The sequence below is a fragment of the Epinephelus fuscoguttatus genome, linkage group LG12 (assembly GCF_011397635.1).
Source record: "Epinephelus fuscoguttatus linkage group LG12, E.fuscoguttatus.final_Chr_v1".
Taxonomy (NCBI): Eukaryota; Metazoa; Chordata; class Actinopteri; order Perciformes; family Serranidae; genus Epinephelus; species Epinephelus fuscoguttatus.
Genome location: NC_064763.1, coordinates 11,361,883 through 11,384,489, shown reverse-complemented (window position 1 = coordinate 11,384,489; position 22,607 = coordinate 11,361,883). Strand labels below are relative to the sequence as shown.

At 41.4% G+C, this 22,607-nt stretch overlaps 1 protein-coding gene across 2 annotated transcripts; it reads right to left on the bottom strand.

Moving 5' to 3' along the window:
• Positions 1 to 368: 368 nt before the first annotated feature.
• Positions 369 to 22,010, bottom strand: LOC125898174 (gap junction delta-2 protein-like). 2 transcript variants are annotated; one of them, XM_049591883.1, is made up of 3 exons: positions 20,199 to 22,010; positions 18,374 to 18,430; positions 369 to 2,527 (listed from the first exon to the last, which is right to left on the bottom strand). In XM_049591883.1, exons 1-3 carry the CDS (start codon positions 20,267 to 20,269, stop codon positions 1,660 to 1,662), a joined length of 996 nt encoding a protein of 331 aa, XP_049447840.1. In that variant the 5' UTR covers positions 20,270 to 22,010; the 3' UTR covers positions 369 to 1,659. The 2 variants fall into 2 exon arrangements, with proteins under 2 accessions (XP_049447840.1, XP_049447841.1); XM_049591884.1 differs by lacking the exon at positions 18,374 to 18,430.
• Between the last annotated feature and the right edge of the window lie 597 nt (positions 22,011 to 22,607).

Here is a 22,607-nt window from a genome sequence, read left to right as displayed (position 1 = left end):
TATGTATAGTGGCTGTAGTGGTAAGGTTGCAGAATAACACAGTAATTATCACTTAAACACAGCACAGCAAAAATCTCTGTTTGCATAATAATTTATTCACATATTTTTTCCACATACTATATATTATTATTGCTGCAGTTCTGGAGCCTTTCAGGAATTCTCTTTCAGTATTCCCACAGAGGGATTCTATGTTCATATATCTTTATATTTTTCATCTTCATGCATGCTGAGTATAACATTTCACAGGAGCAGGATGCAAATAAATAAAACAGTCTCTTTTAAAGTTACATGTCATAATCTATCCATTCTATTAATGCTTCAATAACATGCCTTTTTCAAAGTCCATGGGGGGGGGGGCGTTCGGGACATATAGTCTCCAATAGAGGGCGAAGGCTTAACAAAGGGCACATTAATAATACATATTGTTAAAGCTGGCAATCTATGATTAATCTTCATAACCACCCAAAACCCTGTTCCCCCATCCAAGTGAAGCCCATCTCCACCGCATAGGGAAAAGGCTAAGTGTAATTATTACATTTCATCTATGTACAGTAACTTTGAAATATGGCACCAAATCTGCTTGTGAAAAAAAGCTTGAGGTTACACGTTAAAATATTTGTGACTACAATACTTTTTCCTGTTTCACTGAAAAACTCTTTATATAGTTCAGCCCCTTAAGACAGCGATCACACTTTACAAAGTGGAAACACTGGCACACTTTTCTTGACTGTTCTCAGTTAGTTCTGAGAGTAAACAGCATGCCTTGCAGGCATCGGGAGCATTGTGGTGTGTGACACAGTGTTGGAAAGTAAACCTAACTCATCTTCAATGCACCATGTGTCTCACTTTGAACAAAAGCTCCCGGGCAATGTCAGTCTGCCATGTGATTGGCACCTAATGAAACAATGCATACAAAGAAGAGTGACAATTTTTAAGAAAAAAACCCGCTACTCTGACAACAAATAGTGTTCCAGTTTCTGCTGATAGTCTTGGTGCTGTTGGTTGTTACGTTGGACTTTGTATGTCTTAGAACATGTTTAAAAAAGTGCTTGTTTGTCCGCTGAGTGACCTCACTAAAAGATCATGGACAATGCAAAATAACATCTCTCTCTCAGTAGCTCAGATTAGCTTAGCATTCAATTTTCTGACTTAAGTCAGACATTGGCTTTTTTTCCCACACACATGCGTATGCATGCACACGCTTAAGCTCTTGCATATGCACACATAATTGAAAAATGAGGGGATTATTTTTGACCTACAGCAAAGGCAAATAATAAGGAACTTCAGATATTTCAACCTCAGACTATCTTTACAGTATTTTAATAACATTAGTAACTGCTCAGTTTTATCTGTTGGGTTCTTTGAAGGCACCTAGTGTCACCTAGGCAGAGCAGAACTCTCCATTGTGTAAGCTTTAGGTGTAAGCTTTGTTACAGTGAGACAGTTGCCTCTTCAGGAGGGTGATGCTTCTCTCTTGAAGTGTCAAAGACTCTACTTTGTGAACTGATGTTTCATCATGACTACACAGAGTCTTTCTGTGCTCCTGAATAATAATGCAGTGGTGAGTTTTGTGCCCTAATGATTGAGTGTCCTGGGCCAGGGAAAAGCTCTTCTCCAAAATGTAAGAGGTCCTCGAGCCCCCAGGCAAAGAAGCCTCTGTCAGACGTAGGCTGACTCACTAGACTGGGTCCTGCCCAGGTTTGGGGCCTGAGACAGGTGTGAAACATCCTTCTTGCGAACTTCACAGATGGACTTCCTTCGGGCCTGCACCCCTCGGATGGCCGTCTTTATCTTCCTCCACCCAAGATGGTTGAGCTCAGCCAGGTTGAGCAGCACACATATGCCGCTTACTGCAAACATAAAGACCAGAAACACGGTCTTTTCTGTGGGACGAGACACGTAACACTCCACCTCTTTCACGCATGGGTAGCGATCACACTCAAACATCCCAGGCACGTTGAAGCCGTACAGGAAGTACTGGCCGGCCAAGAAGCCGATCTCCAGCGCATTGCGGAACACCACCTGGATGACATAGAAACGAGAGATGCCTTCTTGCCGTCGCACTTTGGCACTCTTGTGTGTTGGAGGGAGTCCTCGGGGTCCGTTTGGGATCTCCTTGACCTCCAGGCAGTCATGATCCTCCTTACTGCTATCAGGGTGCACCAGGATGCCATTAATGTTGCGAGAGTGAAGCTTGCGAGCGTGATGGTCGTGGTGGCTGCGGCCGTGATGACCGTGACCATGGTGATCCATGTAAGGATGCAGGAGAGAGTAGCTTCTGTCACGTGCTTTAGCAGATTGGTGAACAGAATATGTGATGAAGCACAGGCTCGGCGTACACACCAAGATGATCTGAAAGACCCAGTAGCGGATGTGCGATATTGGGAATGCCTTATCATAACAAGCCTGGTTGCAGCCAGGCTGCATGGTGTTACAGATGAACATGATTTGCTCATCCTCATACACCTTCTCTCCCACTATGCCTACTATTAGGATACGGAAAATCACCACCACTGTCAGCAGGATCCTGCAGAGAGACAGAAGGAGAAGGAAAGGGCAGGAGGGGGAGGAGGTAAGAAGAGAGACAGGCGATGTCAGTTAGTGAGGATCAAATGCACAGAGATTCATGAAATATCTGGGTATGATTCTGGCAATTTAAAATGACTGCAAGTCTTGGTTCAACATAATCTAACTGGTGATGTGATGCTTTCTCTGTTCATGTTCACCTTGTGCCAAAAACAATTTTAAAACAACAGAAAGACAACAGTACTCAGGCAAGTTGTTGGACTTAATGTGCCTGTAAGTGTGTGTGCGCATGGGTATGTTCATGCTTGAATGTGTGTTTGTGTCTGCACGTGTTATCACTCAGCTGCTGTGACAAACAACACCATAGGATGGTACAGTTGCGCTCTAGATAGCATGCACACATGAGCTCACTAATCATTAGAGACCAGAACAGGAGAGGTCGTCAGAAGATGAAGGTGATTTCACACTTATCTTCACTGCCCAGCTGAAATGGAACAGCGCTTACATGGACATCAGTGTGTGTGTGTGTGTGAGACTGCACATACATGCTTCAAAAGCGATTGCCATTCACCAGTCCATTGATTTACGGAATAGTTTTGAAAAAAATCAGTTATCATTGTCGTTTTTTTATCATAAATCTATTGTTGCAAAGCTATTTAACAAATATTGAAGTGCTGTACAAATGACCTCTTTTCACCATTAGTGGGTTAACCAGTGTCTCAGTTGCAGAGACTTTAGGGGTGTATGTGTTTACAGAACTCAGATACCAAAAAAAAGCAGCCCAGACACCAAAATAGATGTTGGCATTGTACATTTCTGCAAACCTTGGACATGTAAAATTTGTATGTTGAAACTTTCTTTATGTTTCAATTTTCAATATTTTTTCATGACAATGCTGTGGTTAAAACGTGGTTAGGTTTAGCCACAAAAAGCACTTAATTAAGGTTAGGAAATTATTCTAAAGATGAACATACCAGGTTTAGTAGTGGAAATGTCCCAGTGTGTAACTATATCAATTGTTGATATAATACGTATTAAATGTACAAATGTAACATTGTCGTGGTTTGCAGAAACGTACAATGCCAGTACTTTTCTGGCAACAGGGACATATAAAGTAATTTGTGTCAAATCTGGCAAAATGGAGGTAGCTCCTGTTCCCAGGGTCATAGTATGCGTGCTGATTATTAGCAACTTAGTGCTGAACCATAGAGATGGCATTATCTAAAAACTGTGAGGGACCTCCCATTGAGCATCATTAGTCAAATGCTGCAGTTAGAGGGAGCTGTGTCCAGGGGCTGAAGGATCTAGAGACAAGTGCGGCTGCTTTTCAAGGCCTCTGAGAGACTGGTGTGCTGTACTGTTATCTTGTGGTGTCGATCCAGCGTGAGCACTGCGGAGGAAGACTGGGGCTTTAGGGCTGCACTGTCAGCTCTTTCTAATGAGCGAGGAAAGCCTGCATATCATGGGGCTCCCTGATATTTATGCCACAATGCAGTGGATGTGCATGCTCCCTGCGTGGAGGAGCCAATTACTTAGAACACAATTGTTTCTAAGCACAAGAGGGCCACCCGAGGCGACTGGAGGGATAGAGATAGATTGGAGGTGACCCCAGGTGGGTAAGAACAACTGGGGAAAATAACAGTTATATATGACAGTAGCCTTTAATACGGGTGATGTAACATAATATGATTCCTGTGCATTTTAAGTACGCATATGAAAAGCTGGGCTTTCTGCTGTTATGTCAAATGAGACTCATGGTGTATCATTTAATTAGGCCTCAAACATGCCCACACTCGCCTTCCATGGTCGTTTCGAAAGCATCAAATTAGTGCAAGGTGAGGACCTAGAAACATGAGGTTTTGAGGTAAATTGTGAGAAAACTTCATTTTTTTCTGGGGTAGTGACAAATTACATGTCCTTCAATGAGGTGTCTCAGGAGACAACTCGAGAAAGTAAGAGGTATAGCAGAGGAACACGTGTTAGCACGAAACAGACTTAAAATGGAGCAGCGCGCCGCTGCAGGACTGTTCCCACTCCACCTGCGAATGCATGCCTGCGTATTTTTTTTTCTTTGTGTGAGCGAGACAGACATGAGGACACAGGGACAAAGAGGGAGAGTCAGCCATGTGTATGACTTGTGCAAAATGGCAAACATGTCTGGCCATCAGTGCTCGGAGCAGCTGTGCACATATACGCTACAATGACTTCCAGTATGTTTGAAAAATACAGCAGATAAAAGCTTTTCTGCACCTTTAGTCTTCCTAAACGCAGGTTGTGTATGTCATTTACATTCAGTCACTCTCTGATCCTTTGCTGTAGGCTGGATGTTTCACTGGTGGTTTGATAGCAGTGGATTTGGCCAAAGGGCTGATATTGATGGTTTACTGCACCACAAGGAGTCATTTGACGCATACTGCTCAGATAGAGACCTATGATCGACACTGCTCATTTATATGCTAATATTTGTTTAGATGATATAGGATTCTCAGTGTGAGAATCTGCGGCTCTGGATGCTGATTTAAAACAGTGTAACAGGATAGATACAGCACGTCTGTATTCACTCTCTGTTTCCAAGGTTTGCTTCTTCTCAGGCCAGTGATAATTACTACATCGTAATAGCATTAACTAAATGTCACTAAGTCTGCCTGCTGACCACATCTCTGTATAGTGACACTACTTCATAGGCTTTTATCGTGAAATGTCCATTGTAGCCTTCCTATTAAAAAATACTTAACTATAATTCAGACCAAACAGATGGATTGTAATTTTTATTTGCAGATGTTGTACTAGAGTCTAGTAGTTTGCAATCCACTGGAAACAAGCTCTCCTTTATGTTCTCTGAAGACCACTGGGTTTCTCATTACCAATGGACACTGCATCTATCTCATCTCCATATATACACACACAACTGTACTGCACTCAAGGCTTGCATATAGGCAGCCTACACCCTCAGGAGTCCAGCTTGATAAAATATATAGCTGCCAGGAACCAACAATAGAAGAAAAATATACAGGGGCCGGTAAAAATGAATGAATCCTCAATGATAATCACTAAATATGTTATAGAAAAGCTCAAGGTTCTAAAATTATTGTGCCACTATTAATACACACTCATAGAGCTGAAAAACATTGTATCCCTTGTTTTGGTGCTTTTTCATTAAACATCTATGTATGCCTGTTAATCACTGTAAATATAAAAGTTTTAAAAATGTATTTCAAAAATGTTTTATGGTCTACATACAGATAACTGGTTACTCAGCTTGTCCCTTATGTTATGTTATTTCAAATAATTCACAGATTAAAGACGGACTCAAGACGGTTAAACAGTACCTATGTATACAGTATATGGTGTTTTAGTTGAGGGCAAATGTCTCTTCTTTGTGGAATTACTGCAGGATTCATGACTTCAAACAGACCAACTGTAATGATACATTTAGACACTTCTCATCGATTTGTTAAAACCAAAATGTCCCTGTTTATCACCATGAAGTTCCTCTTAAAGGAAGGAAAGATTGTGTTGCTACTTTAACACATGAATACTGGCACCCAGTGCACCAAGTTCATTAGGAATCTATAACTCCTATTTATCCTAACTGTGTAAATGACTGTGACGGTGAGGATTAAAGACGTGCCCAGGCTACTAACAAGAACAAAGATGCAGTTCACGGCTGCCTTTGCTTACATCTTGCAGCATACAAGTGATCACTGACTACCTGAAAGCGAAAGCCTGGTAAAAGTAACTCGGTTGTGTGCTGTGTTCTTTAATGTATGGGATGCTGAGGCTTAATTGAATGCACCATCAGCTGACTGGGGACTGAGGATTTGGGGATGTGGACAATAAAGGATAAACCTTTTATATACTCCTGAAATGCGACACATTTTGTGACTGCAGCTTTCAGTGCAGCATTGTTCACCTCAACAATAAGAATTTTCAGAGTCTCTTTTGGACTATCCTCAGATAGAAAACTATTCCGAAGTACCGTACTGCAGATATTCACCTATACTTGTTTGTTGGGCAGACTTGTGTCATTAAAAATTTCAAGACATTGCAAGTATTGAGTGTTGTGCTGTGTGTGTTTATGCCTGTGTGTGTGTGTGTGTGTGTGTGTGTGTGTGTATACACTCTACTGCTGGATAACAGGATAATCAGCACAGGACAGATTGCTGCATTAGCAGAAAGCGGTGGACGAAGGTTATCTGCAAACATCAGTGTTTTAAGTCCTGCAGAGTAACGAGCTGTTAGAGCAGATTGGGACAGGACCTGCAGAATATTCAATAACCAACATAAATGATGGAAAAGATTTAAAAAAAAATTGGCATCTCAAACACAAGGGTAGAATATCCAGATAAATCCTGCTGAGTCACAAATAAAAACATTAAAAAGTAAATACATTCCACTGTGTATCACCTGGTTCCTTTATCCAAACATTCCTTAAAGGTCCAGCGTGAAGGATTTAGTGGGATATACTGGCAAAATGGAATATAGTATAGTAAGTATGTTTTCTTTAGTGTATAATCACCTGAAAATAGGAATTGTGTTTTCGTTACCTTAGAATGGGCCATTCATGTCTACATAGAGAGCAGGTCCTTGTCTATGGAGACTGCCATGTTGCACTGCCATGTTTCTACGGTAGCCCAGAATCTGCCTGTTGTCATTCCTAAGTCAACATATACTGCTATTTTGTCAGTGATTTCGGCGTCCGACACTGATGTGAAAAGACACCTTTCACAGTGGTGTGGTATGCTGCCAGGCAGCGATGTATCATACTGCAACAAAAGGTGCATCAGTTTGAAACGCCGCCAATAATGACATAATATAAGGAGCTGGACAGTCCTTATGGGGCAGGCAGGAGGGGAGGTGGATGGGTCCAACAAATGCCACATGTTTTTGTTGCCTAAACCTAACCATATGCCAGTGTATTTTAAAAAGACTTTATGAATCTAACGAGCAGAACTTTTATTGCACATTTCCTGGGAAAACAGAAAAGTTGAAATGACACAATGCATGTGACAAATGTGAAATGACATGTCCCAGATCATCAACAGACACAGCATATGTAGTCCTGAAAGTCCACTGACCAAGCGATAATATTCAACAAGTTCGGATGAGAATGTGTTGCCAGAACATACAAACCAAACACTGGCTCTAGATAGGGCCAATTGTGTCTCTGAGTTGGCCACTGTAGTTAGAAGCCCGTGAGCAATGAGCAGCATTGGAAAACCACAGATTTGGTAAACATGAAATTGCTTTATTCAGTGTTTGTACCACTTCTATTCACTCTGTCCATTTGTTTTGGAGAGGAAGATGCCTCTGCGGATAATTTGGTTCGTGGTAAAAACCTCCTGAAGCCCCGGATCTTAAGTTATCAGAGACATAAGGTATGCCCACATTAGCAGGTGCTGGGTGGACAGCCTAGCTTTGACATGCCAAACAGCATTGCAATAACATTGATTTGTAACAGTGTTTTACGTTAAAAATGAGTGTTTCCCAAATGCTGTGGGGCATGGCAGGGACTGGAGCTCAGCTTGTTTCTCCGATAACTTAAGACCCAGAAGTCCGATGACTAAAATCCTTCATCCCGTGAAATCATATTGTTTAAAATAACCTAGATCTAAGAAGTGTATTTTAAAAAAATGGCTAAACTGGATAAAAAGTCAATTTATGAAAGCTTCTGGCAGACAACCATAACGGCAATCACACGACATAGGCCCTGCCCTTGTTTAAAATGACGGATCTCTCTATGTTTGAACATTATTGGATATGTCTGGGATAATGCAAGAACACAACTTAACAAATGTATAACATTGGTCTATCCATTTTTACACATTTTAATGGACATAATTTACATATTATACTTTTAAATGGCCTGTAAATTATCTCCCACATCCGTCGCTCATCATCTAATTTAGCCGCCTACTCTCCGCAGGACCTCCCTTCAGCTAAGACCAATCATTACATTTTTGGAGACTTTCTAAATCCCTCACAGTGTGCCAGAGTTTTAATACGATTTGGAAGTAAATGAATCTAATCTGTATCCCTGGATTGGACTCACATGTGAAAGTGCTTTTCTTAGTTTCATTTCCTTGTGCCACATCGCTGACAGCTGGTATTTTCATAAAGTGCAAAGATCAACAGCTCTCACAGACAAGCTGGCATTGATGTCTAGAAGGACGATGAGAGGAGGAAGTAAAGATAAGGACATGATACTTTGCTATACAAACTGATCTGTAGGCGGCTGATTGACCTGTGAGACTGTGTGTAAAGTGTAATGGTAGCTGCTCTTCAGCTGGTGTGTTGGCTGGACATGCCGGCTCTGTCTCTCCCAGAGGCTTTTACACACACAAACACACACATACGTTCATTCATACAGCAGATGCTGCCGCCAGCCTCCAGGGATGACGTTTGCCTCGAGCACAGAAGCAGATGCACTGGGAAACACACACACTTTAGTCTTACATGCACATACACATAAATATAAATGACCCTTTACTGTATAGTCAACAAACATATGAAGTATATCTGCACATATACACTGACTCTCTCTGCAGTCTACACTGACAGTCCTCTGAAGGACTGTCTAAGTGCACTATTATCTGTAGAGAGTAAAAATATTCTTCCCGCCCGTGCGCTCTCAGTAATAAGCTCCACTGATTGCTGATGGCAGCACATAATGAATAAAGACCTCAGCAGGCATAGAAATTAGGCAGCTTAATTATCAGAGTGCAGACATTTCTTTCCTCCCGCCCCTCATCCACTGTTCCTCTCTCAAACTGTTTTAATAGTTTCAGGTCTAGCCCACGTATCAGGCAGACATGCATGACTGCCTGAGGTGCCACTTAAGTGTCGGCGTGACGAATGCATTTCTATAAAGCTAAACTTGTGTGGTGGTTCACTTACTTCAGGCCTCTTTAAATACTTTGCAGCAATATTTTACTGAGAGTATGAAACATAAATGGTTTAAAAATAGGCCTCTGATATTTGTGATGTTACACAAAACTCATAAAGATCTTTTCAAACTGTGAATTTCCAACAGACTCAACACATGCTGAAATGTAATTATCTCACTTGGTCGTGCAGCAACTCTGAAGGAAATGTCTTGTGGCTATTTTTCATAAATAAGAATAAAGGAAGAAACAGGGCAAGTTAATTGTGGGACACTGTGCAGGTAACTGAATCAAGGCTGAGAAGAACATGAGCAGGTTCTGACTTATGGTAATACCTTAAAATAAAAAAATATCAGAACTAGCTTATGCTAAAATCTCCTTTTTATTGTTCTTTTTTTTGGCTAAAACACATGGGTAACACAATTATAAGACAAAGCTGTAGGGTATTATGTTTGAAGACATTCCACACACAACTTTTCTATCAACTCACTGCACAGCCTAACCATGCGTAGTGATGATGTCAGTATATACCAGATGCAGCCTTCCTCCATCCCATTTGTCTTTACGCCATCTAAAATTACCCTTTCATCTCAATTCAAGCTAGGGGATGCAATCATCAGGCAAAAGTATTTCTCTCTTAAGTTAAAAACCTTCAAATGAATGATATCAGCATTTCCCCTTTGATTCCTAACTAGCACATCTTGCTGATCGCATCAATATGCAATTTCAGAATATTCCATGAATCACTTTGCGGATATATTCAGCACATGGGGCAATTACAGGTTCTACATGATCAACACAAATCTAAAAATAAAAGCAGAGGATGGGTTTTACTTGAGCGCACGTATTAGACAAAATGTATTTGCATAGACTCATACTGTAAATAATGTGGGATATAATTATCCATAGATGTTAAATCTGAAGTTAATACTTTGACGGGCTTTTGATGGGGGACTCAGCTTCAACCCAGAGAAAACTGTTCTATTTTGCGGTGGGACACAGAGCAGATTAGGCTTATTTTCACTCAGCCCACTCATTTTATATCTGTAACCCATTTTAGCTCACCACATCTAACTTTTTGAAAAACATGTACTTTGGCCACACATTTGAAGGAATAAGTCACTCTGCATGAAGCCCTTAGAGTAAAAAAACAAAACAAAAAACAACTTTTTAAAATTCAAACTTCTGTTCCATTTCTGCAGGACTGGATTTATTGTTTCAGGTGTATCTGCAGGAAAAATATTTTCGAGAAAATTAAATTGCCTCTTGTGGTCGCATTGTATTCAGGTCTACTGAGGACACGCGTCAGCTGAATCTCTGCCAGCCCTGCAATGACTCATATATATGAAAGTCAGTGGTGAGACTAGAGAAAATCCTTTTCTCTTTGATTCTGACAGACTGACAACAAAACCTGATATTTGTTTATATATATAGCCTGTTTATACAGTTGGCATGTTTCTGTAGTTAACAGGAGGTGTATTTAAACTCTTACTGTGTCTTTACAGTGTGTTGCAAATTGCAAATAGGAAGCAAACTGGACCCAGAAATTCAAAGTGCATCATTTTTGTGGAGGCTTGGCAGATTTCTCCTGGTGCTTTTAACCTTTTACACCTCCTTATGAAAAAATTGCTATCATCCATCAGTGACAACTAATCAAACTGAGCACAGATTTGTCTGTATTTATGTTAAATTATCCTATAATGATTCAAGTAAATGGAAGGCGTTGTGGGAAATTATATATATTTCTCAGCACTTGCACAAATGTGCTGCAAACTCAATATAATGACATCTGACCCAATCAATAGATCATGAAGTAAATGGAAAGTACATGCAGAATACTTGCCATTTCCTCCTTTCGTTTGTGGTCAACTGGAATTACAAGGCTAACCTCACAGTCACTTTATCATGTCTGCCAGAGTTGTTGTCATGATTTATTAACAAGTTTACAAGTCATGTGATGTAGGCTTTTAAGAGTTGTGGTCCATGTTGCCTGTGGAGTCAATCTGATGCACAATTTCATTCAGAAATATAATCTGATTATGTGTCCTTGTGCAGTTTTTTCACATATCTTAATGTACTCAGATAGCTGGCAGTTAAACCAGAAGCACATGGGACTGACGTGGCCTCACCTCCTCAGTCCTAATGGTCACTGACTCGGCTCACTAGGCATTGCCCCACTTGGCCAGCTTGTGTAGAAGAGAGTCAAAGATGGAGGATTCACGGAGGTAGAAAGAAATCTGACCTGACGTGAACATGAAATGTTTATCATTGTTTTCTGAATGAAGCTTCTCACAAAGTCTATTTATAGCACAACGTCTTGTATGTCCAATATGTCAGCTGTCAATTTAAATATTTTTTTCTGAATACGCAATAATAAAGAAAAACAACTACTGCGTCACTTTCAGTATCTAGTTGAATGTGTTTGACAAATCACACTGACAAGCAGGTTGTGTAAATCTAATAAATATATTTTACACCAGACTGTTTCTACTGAGAATAATAAAAAGTCATTACAGTTAATGAAGTATATCTCTGCTGCAGAATTAACCATGGCAACCACAACCAACCATTTCAGTGTTTTCCTTTCGCAACTGTTAAAGTGTACAGAGCAGACACATGCAGGTGGAAATAAGGTTGACGAGGACACTGAGTGAATCAAATCAGAATAGTAACAGGCTGTGAAACCATAGCATGAGCTTAAACATGAGGGGACCGTCAGAGTCGAGTGATGAGAGATAATTCTCTGCAGGTTATTCATGACGAACGATCCCTTTCACATTACACATAGGTGATTTTTTTGTTTTAATTGGACCCACAGTAGGTGTCATCAGATGTAAGGTAAACAGACAGATGAAGTTCTGACTAAATTATTCCTTTCTTACAGCCATGAACACTGTGTAACAACGCCTGCTTCCCTTATGCCTTTTGCCAACTTTCTGGCAGACTATTCATGTTTCTGCTAATCTGATGCAACCTGCTGTCTGTGATAATTGTTGCTAGAAGTTTTTTCTTGGCTGCAAATTTCTGTGTTGCACCGTAAATTGAGTTTGATACTTTTAATTCTATCATACCTTCGATTTGATTTGCCACCCACTTTGGTACGCAGTGCAAATTGTAATCAGCGATCTACTCTGGAAATTAAAAGCTCATTAACACACTATGAAGAGAAGATGACTCACAATACAAAAACACATTCAGGTTCCTCTGGATACTGCACTTCCCACATGTAATAGCTTACTGTAGTCATTTAATATCATTATGAAGATAACTTGGAAATAAAAATGCAACCTGACCATGAATGGCAATTTAAAATACAACTAAGGAAAATGTATGGTAAATACATTTACGTCACATACTCTTTATTTTCAAATCGACTTTTATTTAGTCTTAATTAATACATGTAAAGATGTATATTAATCAGTGCAATTGATTCTCTAATACATGGATTGGTGTTCACTGAACTAAATTAGTTATTTGCCAATTACAAAAACTTTGACCATATTATATCTTAATCAGGAGGGGTGAGGAAATAATTGAAATAAAGAACATTTTGCTATGTATAGGGAATCATTACACGCCTGGTAGAGCTCATACACACACTATCAATGTGTTGCTGGAATGAATAATAGCCTGTCCTGAATGAAAGCTGAGCTCAGCTTTACTGGCAAAATCCCCCCGTCGAACAGTGTAATCAATAACATTCAACATCAGGGATTGCTACACAAATAAACTAATGACAACTCTAGATGTGCAGAAAAATGGTTTAATTTGAAAGATAGTCCCACGCCTCGCCAAAGAATGATGGATTACTAATCCTGTCAAACGCTGAAATATTGCTTTTGCTTTGCAACACAATGGTCTCGGGCAGTATAGATTTAATCCATGAAGCTTATTATTAATGATAAATGAAACATGTTCTCGTTCACTAGTAGATGGGATGATGCCCTCAATTAAAGCAGAGCATTCCTACATCTTAAATTATTTTGGGACAAGTAGGGTGCCCTTCTCAAAGTAGGGTACCTCCTTCTTGTGGATATCCTGACCTATTTAGGCAAAGTGGAAAGAGAGCACAAATATGTGCACAAAAGTGAACAGGAGTGAACAACTTTTAGGCAGGTCATCTGTATTTTGCTTTTAGGGCCAACAAACAAGGACATAGATATATTTGGTTTCAAACCTTTCAAGAGTGTCCATTTAAGTGATGCTTTTACCAACGGAGTTAAAGAGCAACATGGTATTTTACACAGCACTTTGTCCATTACATTAAAAGGCTGCAAATCTGCATGCATTTTTAATGAATGACTTGACATCAGTTGCAACTTGCAACAAGGACCATATAACATTTATTAACATTTTATGAAGTACTCATGATGCTAAAGTGAGGAGTGATAGATGTTAAATAATAAATACTTTAACTTTGTTATACAGGAAAAAACTAATAAAAGGTGAATGGATATAGATTTTCTAATAGGGTACCTCAACCAAATTGCCAGAAGAAATGTTGGCATTGTACATTTCTGCAAACCACAGATACGTTATATTGGCACATCATTATGTAGCGGATACGTTGAATATTTCAACAACGCTGTGGTTAACGTGTAGTTAGGTTAAGGCACAAAAACCGGTTTGGGGGGCACAGTCCCTGCTAGAAAAGCAGCAATGTCTTAAACAACCGCTTTTCATGCTATTAACCCAGCAGGGAAATGCAGCAATATCAGTCAAAAAAAAAAAAAAAAAAAAAAAAGCTTTTTGGCAGCATTGCCACAGGAAAAACGGCAATGGGTTGCTACAAAACACCCACGTTTGGTGCCTAAAAAGCTGCTGGAAACACAGCAACAACTCGCTAAATCACAACTGGTTTCGTTGTTTGCTGGTCTCGCACAGTGGTCTGCAGTTTGGCAGGGATCTTACCTATAGGTGACATGCCATCCACCATCCCTTCCTCCTGCTGAAAAAGTCAGCTCATATTATGTCATTTAAGAAACGTTGATATGATACGTATAAAGCAGGCAAACTTTAAGTAGTCAGGCTTTGCAGAAATGTACAATGCCAACATTTTGTTCTGGTGACTGGGATAGGTACATACATTAAATATGAACAAATTCTTCTCCTCTTATTAAAAGAGTTGTTTATTCACGGCTGTGTTTGCATAGATGGTGCATGTCATTTCACTCAGGATGATACTGTCCTCATGTTTTATGAGAGTTACAGTTAGAGGATTACATTGAGATTAACGTGAAATTAAAAATAAACAAAGGTCTTGTGTATTTTTAGAAATCCTCATCAATGCAGAGGACACATATTGAGTTTGTGTGTGTGCGCAGACTGTTTCCTCAGCAGCAGGGTCAGTCAGCAGCTCCAGAGGAAGGAGCTCTGACACAGATTCTCAGCACTGAACCTCTGCAGAGGGAAAACTTCTCTTCCTTCCTCTATCTCCTATTCACCTCCCTCTGTACCCTTTTTGTTCTACAGCTCACATCCTCTCCTCTCTACCCTGCCATCCGGCAGCCTTTATTATTTTATCTTCCTTAGATCACTCTAGTCCTCCATTATCTCTGCCTCTTTTTCACTCTGCTTGTCTTTGGCACTGACCTCACTACGGCATTGCAGTGTAGGAGAAGATGCATCAACACACTTTCTTTCTTTCTTCCTTTCTACCTGCAAGGTGTATAAGTCAAAGCCAAAGGCTTCATCTTCTCACGGTAGAACACACATATAACAAGCACACCTGTGTTCTGCAAAACACCTGAGCACCGCAGATGAAAAAGAAAGTATATTTTTAATATTATGTACAATATCTATATTACATATACTATTGCCTTTAAGTAAAAATATGCATCACAGAATTATGTTAGATATAAAGCTAGACAATTCTGATTTTCACATACAGTTTTAGGGCAGTTAAGGGAAAATGTATGGACCTTTATGGAAAGAAAATAAAAGCGACACCTCACATCAGCAAATACATATGATGGGATGGCCTTAGGTGCTAAACAAATGCCCTCAACCTTCAATTGTTTGAAGTGCTGTGTGGACAAATCTCATTTTGGCAGAGCAGCAAAGTATAAAAGCAGTCATTTGTCACGCTGGATTATGTGCATGAGAATGTATATAAGGTTTTTAGACATTGGTCTGTTAAACCAGAATAATAAATAGAAAGGAAAAGCAAATGAATAACAAACATAACGTTTTTGATTGCAGAAACGCGACTTGGCTAAAGAACATGATTCTGTTGTAAAGCGCTACACCAGATCTACCAGTAATTCTCTGTCTGATGGTGAATATTTATTGCAAACCTGATGTTATGATAAAATTATTTACTTTTAAGTATAAACTAATCATATGTGAACAAAATACAAGACACAAAAGACAACTGCAAACATTATCAAGGCTGCTGGTTATATTTTAAATAAATACACCAGTGTATCATCAGTATATCAACACAAAATACATTCATTCTGATGACAAAATCCGGCATGTATAAGTCTACAGAAAGTGTGATCATTTGTAGTTGCTGTGTAGCAACATGCTGTTTTGAAAGTCAGTCAAGACATACATATGTATAAGTATTTGCAACAACTAAGCAAATATGTCCCACTACAAATCTGATTGGATAAGCCCACCAGTTAGCAGGTTACCTCTGCCCATCAAGAGCAGAAATTTAATCAGTATTCTTAATTAACACACCCAGTGAGATACATTGAGACTTTTTACAGGTTGTATCAAACTGCCAGTTATCTAATGCTGATAGCCCCAGGGTCATTATAACTGTGAATATACAGTAAATTTGGTTTGGGTGAGAGAATGAGGTCATTGCAGCCTTGACAATGATTTCTTTCACAGTGTAATCATGATTACAGTCATTGGTTATCCATGCAAACACTGTACATTGCCCAGTTAGAAGTCAGGCGTATGGTAATCACAATACACAGTACACACACTTTAATCTTTGGATGGTTCATAATATGCAAGCCACCTGTGGTTAGTCAGAGGCACAGAAGCAACTCTCAATTTGTCTGTCTCTTGTAAAGACCGTAATTAAGCTAACCTATGCCACTGCATAGAGATGGTCCATTTCTATTTTTAACATGTCATGTATGCCTGGGCTAATTATCTGTCCTATGCCAGGGCATAGGTTAGCTTAAAACCTACAATTAAGAAACAGCTTAATTGTAGCTGGATTAGCCAGTCTAGACATCCAACAATGCTATCTGACAGATTCTGAGGGTGGAACTACATCCTCACGTTGCAAGAAAGAAAGAGAGGGTTGCCACTCAAACAGATGACTGACATGCAACCATGTTCCAAAGTTTTGATGCAGGGGAGACTTTTCAGCCATGGGGAGACATCACTGTTCTGTTCTTTGGAACGGCATCCTTTGAACTGCAAGCGCACACACATGCAAACTCTTTCAGAGAGACTACATACAAGCTGAACATCCTACATGTGATGCCATCTAGCGGTTGCTGCATGCTGTGTCCACACCCTGTGAAGTGCGGGACTTCACAATGCACAACAGTGCAACGCTACATCACAGTTGGTTGTGTTCACAAGTGCAACAAACCACACCTGACCACACCCAACAACCCAGTTGGGTGTGGTCAGTGGTGCAACAGACTTGAACCTTTCAACCCATAGAGGTCAGTGCAACAATTTAGACTCCATCTATGATTTAGTGTGGAGTTGCTCATTAACAATCTAGGAGGCATCTTTACAGCACAAAACTGTGCTAGTGGTGAACAATTCTCCAACTTGCTGGTACATCCAATAACATCATTCTGATCATTTAAATGGTAAGTTTCATTGATTTCCTGACCATGCAGACACATGCTTAGGATTAGGAATCAAGTCTTTATCTTAAGTAGTTTTTTTTGTTGTTATTGCTAACATTGTCTAGGAATGTCTAATATCTAAAAATGCCTGTCTACAGGTAAAGAAAACAATATCCAGACCACCACTTAATGATAAATTGCTACAACCTAACCCAAGGTCTCTCTGTCCACCAAACTGCATAAAAATACATACAAAATACATTTATTGAGATATCCTGCAAACGAACTGGCTAACAGGGACAACATTAAAATTGCCTTGACCATGGTAGAAGCAAATTAAGGGATCTACAGTCTAAAATACTCACAAAATACTCTACAAAGTGACTCCGGAGACAATGTTTCCTGACTTGCATAGCAGAGTAGAAAGAGGGAACCTCTTTGGAAAGCGGCTAATGTTACAGCTAATACCCTAGGGTCAACTACAGTAGAGAGCCTTGTTGGACAAACACAGTCTGAGGGAAGCCAAAACACAAAGGGATCATTTACAGAGCGTTTCACTGTATTCAGCACAGTAGCACATATCTGATGTCCTGTGGGCATCAAACAAACTACTAACTGGATGAGGGAATAATTGTACTGGTTCATAATAGTATTCATCTAATGTTATGTCATTTCTGGAAGTTTTGACACAGCGGGTAATTAGTCTAGCAGGTTCTATCATGCCAGGAACAAAAACTGGTGCACAAAGGACTACTCTAAATGGGGCCAGCACTGCTCATTTACCAAATGTCTTTTAGGTATTCAGGGAATCCTTTTTAATGTTCAACCAGTGAAGTGCATGATCAACAAATTAAGCTCAGATTCAGCATGTAAGAGGAAGCATTACATCATCAGAGTAGTTAATATGACTTTTGAAAGAGGTAGCAGACAAATTGAGAGTTGCTTCTGTGCCTCTGAAAAACTGTATGTGGCTTACAGTCATGTTATCATCCAAACATTAATTTTTCAGTATTCTTTACCCTGTGCTCACAGGGTATTACTGATTCAGCTGCCAGGACTGGATTTTAAAGCTGCATTAAGTAATTTTTGACCACTGGGGGGCGGAAAGACTCCAGAACAAGTTCACAACAGTTAGCAATTAGCTTATGAAGTCGTTATGGCTAACATGTTAGCAAACAGTTGCCTACTTACAAATCCAGCAGAAACAGAGCAACACGGACATCCCTTTGGTCTCCTTTTTCTGGCCACCTGTTGAATGTAATTCCAATATTCACTGGCGTTTAGCCCTCGTTTGATCTTCCAGCGTATGTGAAAAATTATCTGTCTCTTTTGGCTTGCTAAAAGCTTCTTCGCCAGTTACTTCGGCTCTCTGCCATTTCGCGTTGGGCGGTTATCATACAATTAGCTTGCTTTAGCTTCTGTGTTGGAAGCGGCTGCCCATGGTCATATACGAGCCAACATTGTTTTGGTTTTGTCGCTCCGGAAACCAAAACAATGAGCTGAAAATGGCTGAAAGCTGTGTAGAGCGTCATAGTCAGATGCCGATTCTCAGTAATACCGGCCACACTACGATTCCCATAAAGCAAGAGGGAGTCATATAATTAATGGCACAAAATATTGCTTAATGCATCTTTAAATCAAGTCAACATGCTGTACTACAGTATATGCAGGTTTTCATTCCATCTGAGGACTAGACCAGGTGATTTCATTGATAAAGGCACTTTCGACCACAGAGGAAGAGCTCGCTGAAATGACTTGGTGTAGTGTTTGATTGGAAGGAAAATCTCCATCACACATGGTTTCCCTGATCAACAGAAGTTTTGCTATAATGCGGCTCACATCATCTCTGTCGTTCTGATGCAGTTACAGTGTCGCAGATTTTGAAGGATACAGCCTAATGGTGCTTAGGGTAGTCAATAAAGGCATGAGCCAATTTTCACTTCTTTGACTTACACACAGAGCATCACACACACGCAGTCACTCACTCACTCACTCACTCACTCACAAAAAGCTACTGGAGCAGAGAGGTTAGGCCATGCCCTTGTTGCATACTACCTGAGGTCGGGGTTAATGAGCACAGCAGTGCAGTCAAATTCGTATTCTTTTGTGGCTTTTTTTTTCTCTCTCTCTGAAAAGCAATTTTAAAATTACAAATTTATACATCCCGGTTTCACAGGCTCAACCACTTTGACTCTTCACTTTATCAAATGAGCATCACAGCATGACATTTGGATTGTGCTTAATGGGTGGAAAATTCCACTTTTGCATTTAATTTATCACACAGAGATGATGTGGAGCACATTTTTCACACAGATTTTACAGCATGTCTCCATGGCATGTCTCCACTGCTAATCAAACTAAAAGCTCATCTGTTCAACCCTCCACCACGAACCATTCTCACACCAAAAATGGGGAATGATCTAACCAGACTTTCTTTACAATGCAAATAAACGTCTGGCGATAAAAAAAAATCTATTGAATGAACTTGTTTTTTTTTTGTCTCAAGTTCACACAGAGTTCAGAGCCGTTTACTCCCCTTTGATTCTACCTTCCACACCTGCTTGCTCACCATCCTTTCATCTTCCGCACCTCTGCTCTCCTCTCACTCCCACTCCCCTCTCCTCCTTCTGTCCTATTGGTCTGTGGCCAACAGCATCAAGCGTTATCTATCAATAGCTAGGCTATTAGGTAGTATCAACACAGGAACCTCTCTGAATTAACCATAATGCCCAGTAAAGCCCGTTATTGATTATGTGCAATTAGTTTATCCCTTAACTAATGATGGGTGTGGAGGATAAGGGTGAGGAGAGCAGGGAGGAGGAAAGGACGGGGGAGGCAGGGATGATTGTGGGGGACTGTAGAACAGAGGAGAGCACTGGGACAAGCCTGAGGAGGGGGGTCCATCAACTGATACATAAAGGATAACATATACTGTACATAAAAACACCCAGCTCATCAGTACAAACAAAATCAGAAACTAAAGACCTTTTACACACAGGATCCATCAGTGTCTTACCTCCCAATCATGGTAGAGTGCTGCTGGACAGCCGCCTCCAGCAGCCTCTCCAAAATGGTCCATTCTCCCATGGTGATGGAGAGGTGGCAGGGCTGTCAGACGAAACAGGGCTTGAGGAGCTGACCCCTCTTTCACCAGCGGGCTCCTACTTCTTCCCAGGACCAGCCCGTGCTCTTGGGGACCTGCTGGTCAACAGGGGTTCACCTAACCCCCGTCCCCGCACCGGCTCCCTTTTGACCTCTACACGTTGACCTGGCCGCTCGTCAGTGCGTCTTTGACTGTGTGTGTGTGAGAGTAAGTGTCTTCTCCTGGGCCTGTCCCGCTGCGCTTCTCCTCCTGGTGGAGGAGAGGTGTTGAGCTGATTGCCTCCCCCTCCTCTTTTCCTCAGTCTCTTGCCTTCTCCCCCTCCCCTGTGCGGTGATGCTTGTCCTCCCCCTGCCGCACCACTCTGTTCTGCGCTACAGCATATGCTATAGCTCACTGTATGACAGCCATGATTGCCCTCTCTTTTCCACTTGCCTCTCTCTCTCTGTCCCCTTGCTCTTTTCTCCTCTGCCTCCTTCTACCCGTGCCCCTGCCTTCGTCCTCCACCCTACCCCCAGGGCACTCCTTGTACTTTACCTGCACCCCCTGCCATCAGTGCTGCTCTGCGCTTGCCCTTGCATTGTGTAGGATCTTTGCCTTTGCTGCACCCTTGCTACTCTAACCTAAACACACACACACTGCATATAGCCGATCCTCCTTGGCTCACCTCAGCGAACAGCACTGTAAACACACACTTGCACTCGATGACAGCTCTGGAACCCACTCTCCCACTTCCTACTGACTGCAGATCCACACCAGCACACAAAGCCCCTGCCTGCTGAATGTCATTTTACGACTGGAGGAATGGTCGCTCCCACAGCTCCGAGCGCTACAAGGACCCATAAAAACCTGCATACACACACACATACACACACTCTCAGAGCCACACACACAAACACGCTGCCACCCAGCCCCTCAGTAATAAATCAGCTGCCGTGCTGCATCCAGTGAGGCTGAACCGAGGCAGTGTGCTGCAGACCTGCTGTCCTGTGTTGTCCCCCTGGCTAATTTCAGCACAGTCCAATGCCCAGAGTCATGTCTGCCGCAGAGAGCGGGGATGAAAAGCTGTCCTGTGAAGCCTATTTCTGGGCTCCATCATCTTGCATCCCCCTCTCCCCCTCCTCCTGCTCTCCTTCAACCTCCACTCTCTTCCTCCTTCCCCTCCTTTGCTCACGTTTGTGTGCAGATCTCAGTCTTGCCAACTACCTCTATCTCAGCGCTCGCTCCGCATCTCTGCTTTGTGCTCTCCCTCTCTTTCTCTGTCTCTTTCTCGCTCATGGAATCGCTCTATCTCTGTCACACTCTGTGAGCATGCAACACCCCCCCTCCTCTTCTCATAGATCTGCTCTCTCCCTCTCTCTCCTCCTTCTCCCTCCTTCCCTCCCTCCTCTGGTAAATGTGCTTGGATTGCTACCCTGATCGCTGCTTTACTTATGCTTGCAAGAATGCCTCCCACCGCACTGCTGTGTCTGTTCCTGCCTGATGTTGCACAGAAAAAGGGATTCGAGATCTAACCGTGCCTTCTGCCCTGTCTCCACCGCAATCCTTTGTTCCAGTCTGGGAGCTCGGCGGTGTTTCCCGTACTCTTTAAACGCTCTCTTCCTCTCTTTCCTCACTCTTTGTCACACATCATCCAGCCCATACTTCTAGGAGGAGGATTACAGGGGAGCTGTGGCTCTGCTCCACCCCATCCCCCATCTATCTCCTCCCTTTCTCCATCTTACTGTATTGGGGATGACAACACACCTATTTTACCCTGACCCAACCTTCATATATTTCCTCTCCTCATCTTCCCTCATTCTGTCCATTTCCCCTCATCCTCCATTACAGCCCCCATGCTCCCTCTCCCCCTCAGGAGAGATGAGCACCGTATTGTACTTTGCTGTGACATTGAAAGCTGCATTCATTAGATTTATATTAAGGTGGTGTAGCAATGGGATGGTCTCCCTCCGTAGCACATAGATACAGGCAGATATACAGAGTGACATTAACATGCTCACACACCTAGACAAAAACATGTGTGTATCCTCATAAGAGACAAGAAAAGAGAGGGTACATGACAAGAAAAAGAAAAGGACCACAAGTTTTTTTTCCTCCAAAATGTGAGTCACAGCAAGGTTTTCCCCTCTAGAAGACTGAGTCAAGTAAATGATGCAGTGGCATGACATGAGACCAGCACACTAGAATGAAGTCATGGCTTGAGGTGACAAGTTCAATTCATTTGTGCTGCAATTTCATTTAGTCACGCTTCTTTGATTTTGGATGACATGCTTTTCTGGTTGACAGTTTATTTGTTGTAGAATAAGGTGCATGCCTGTGGGGCAC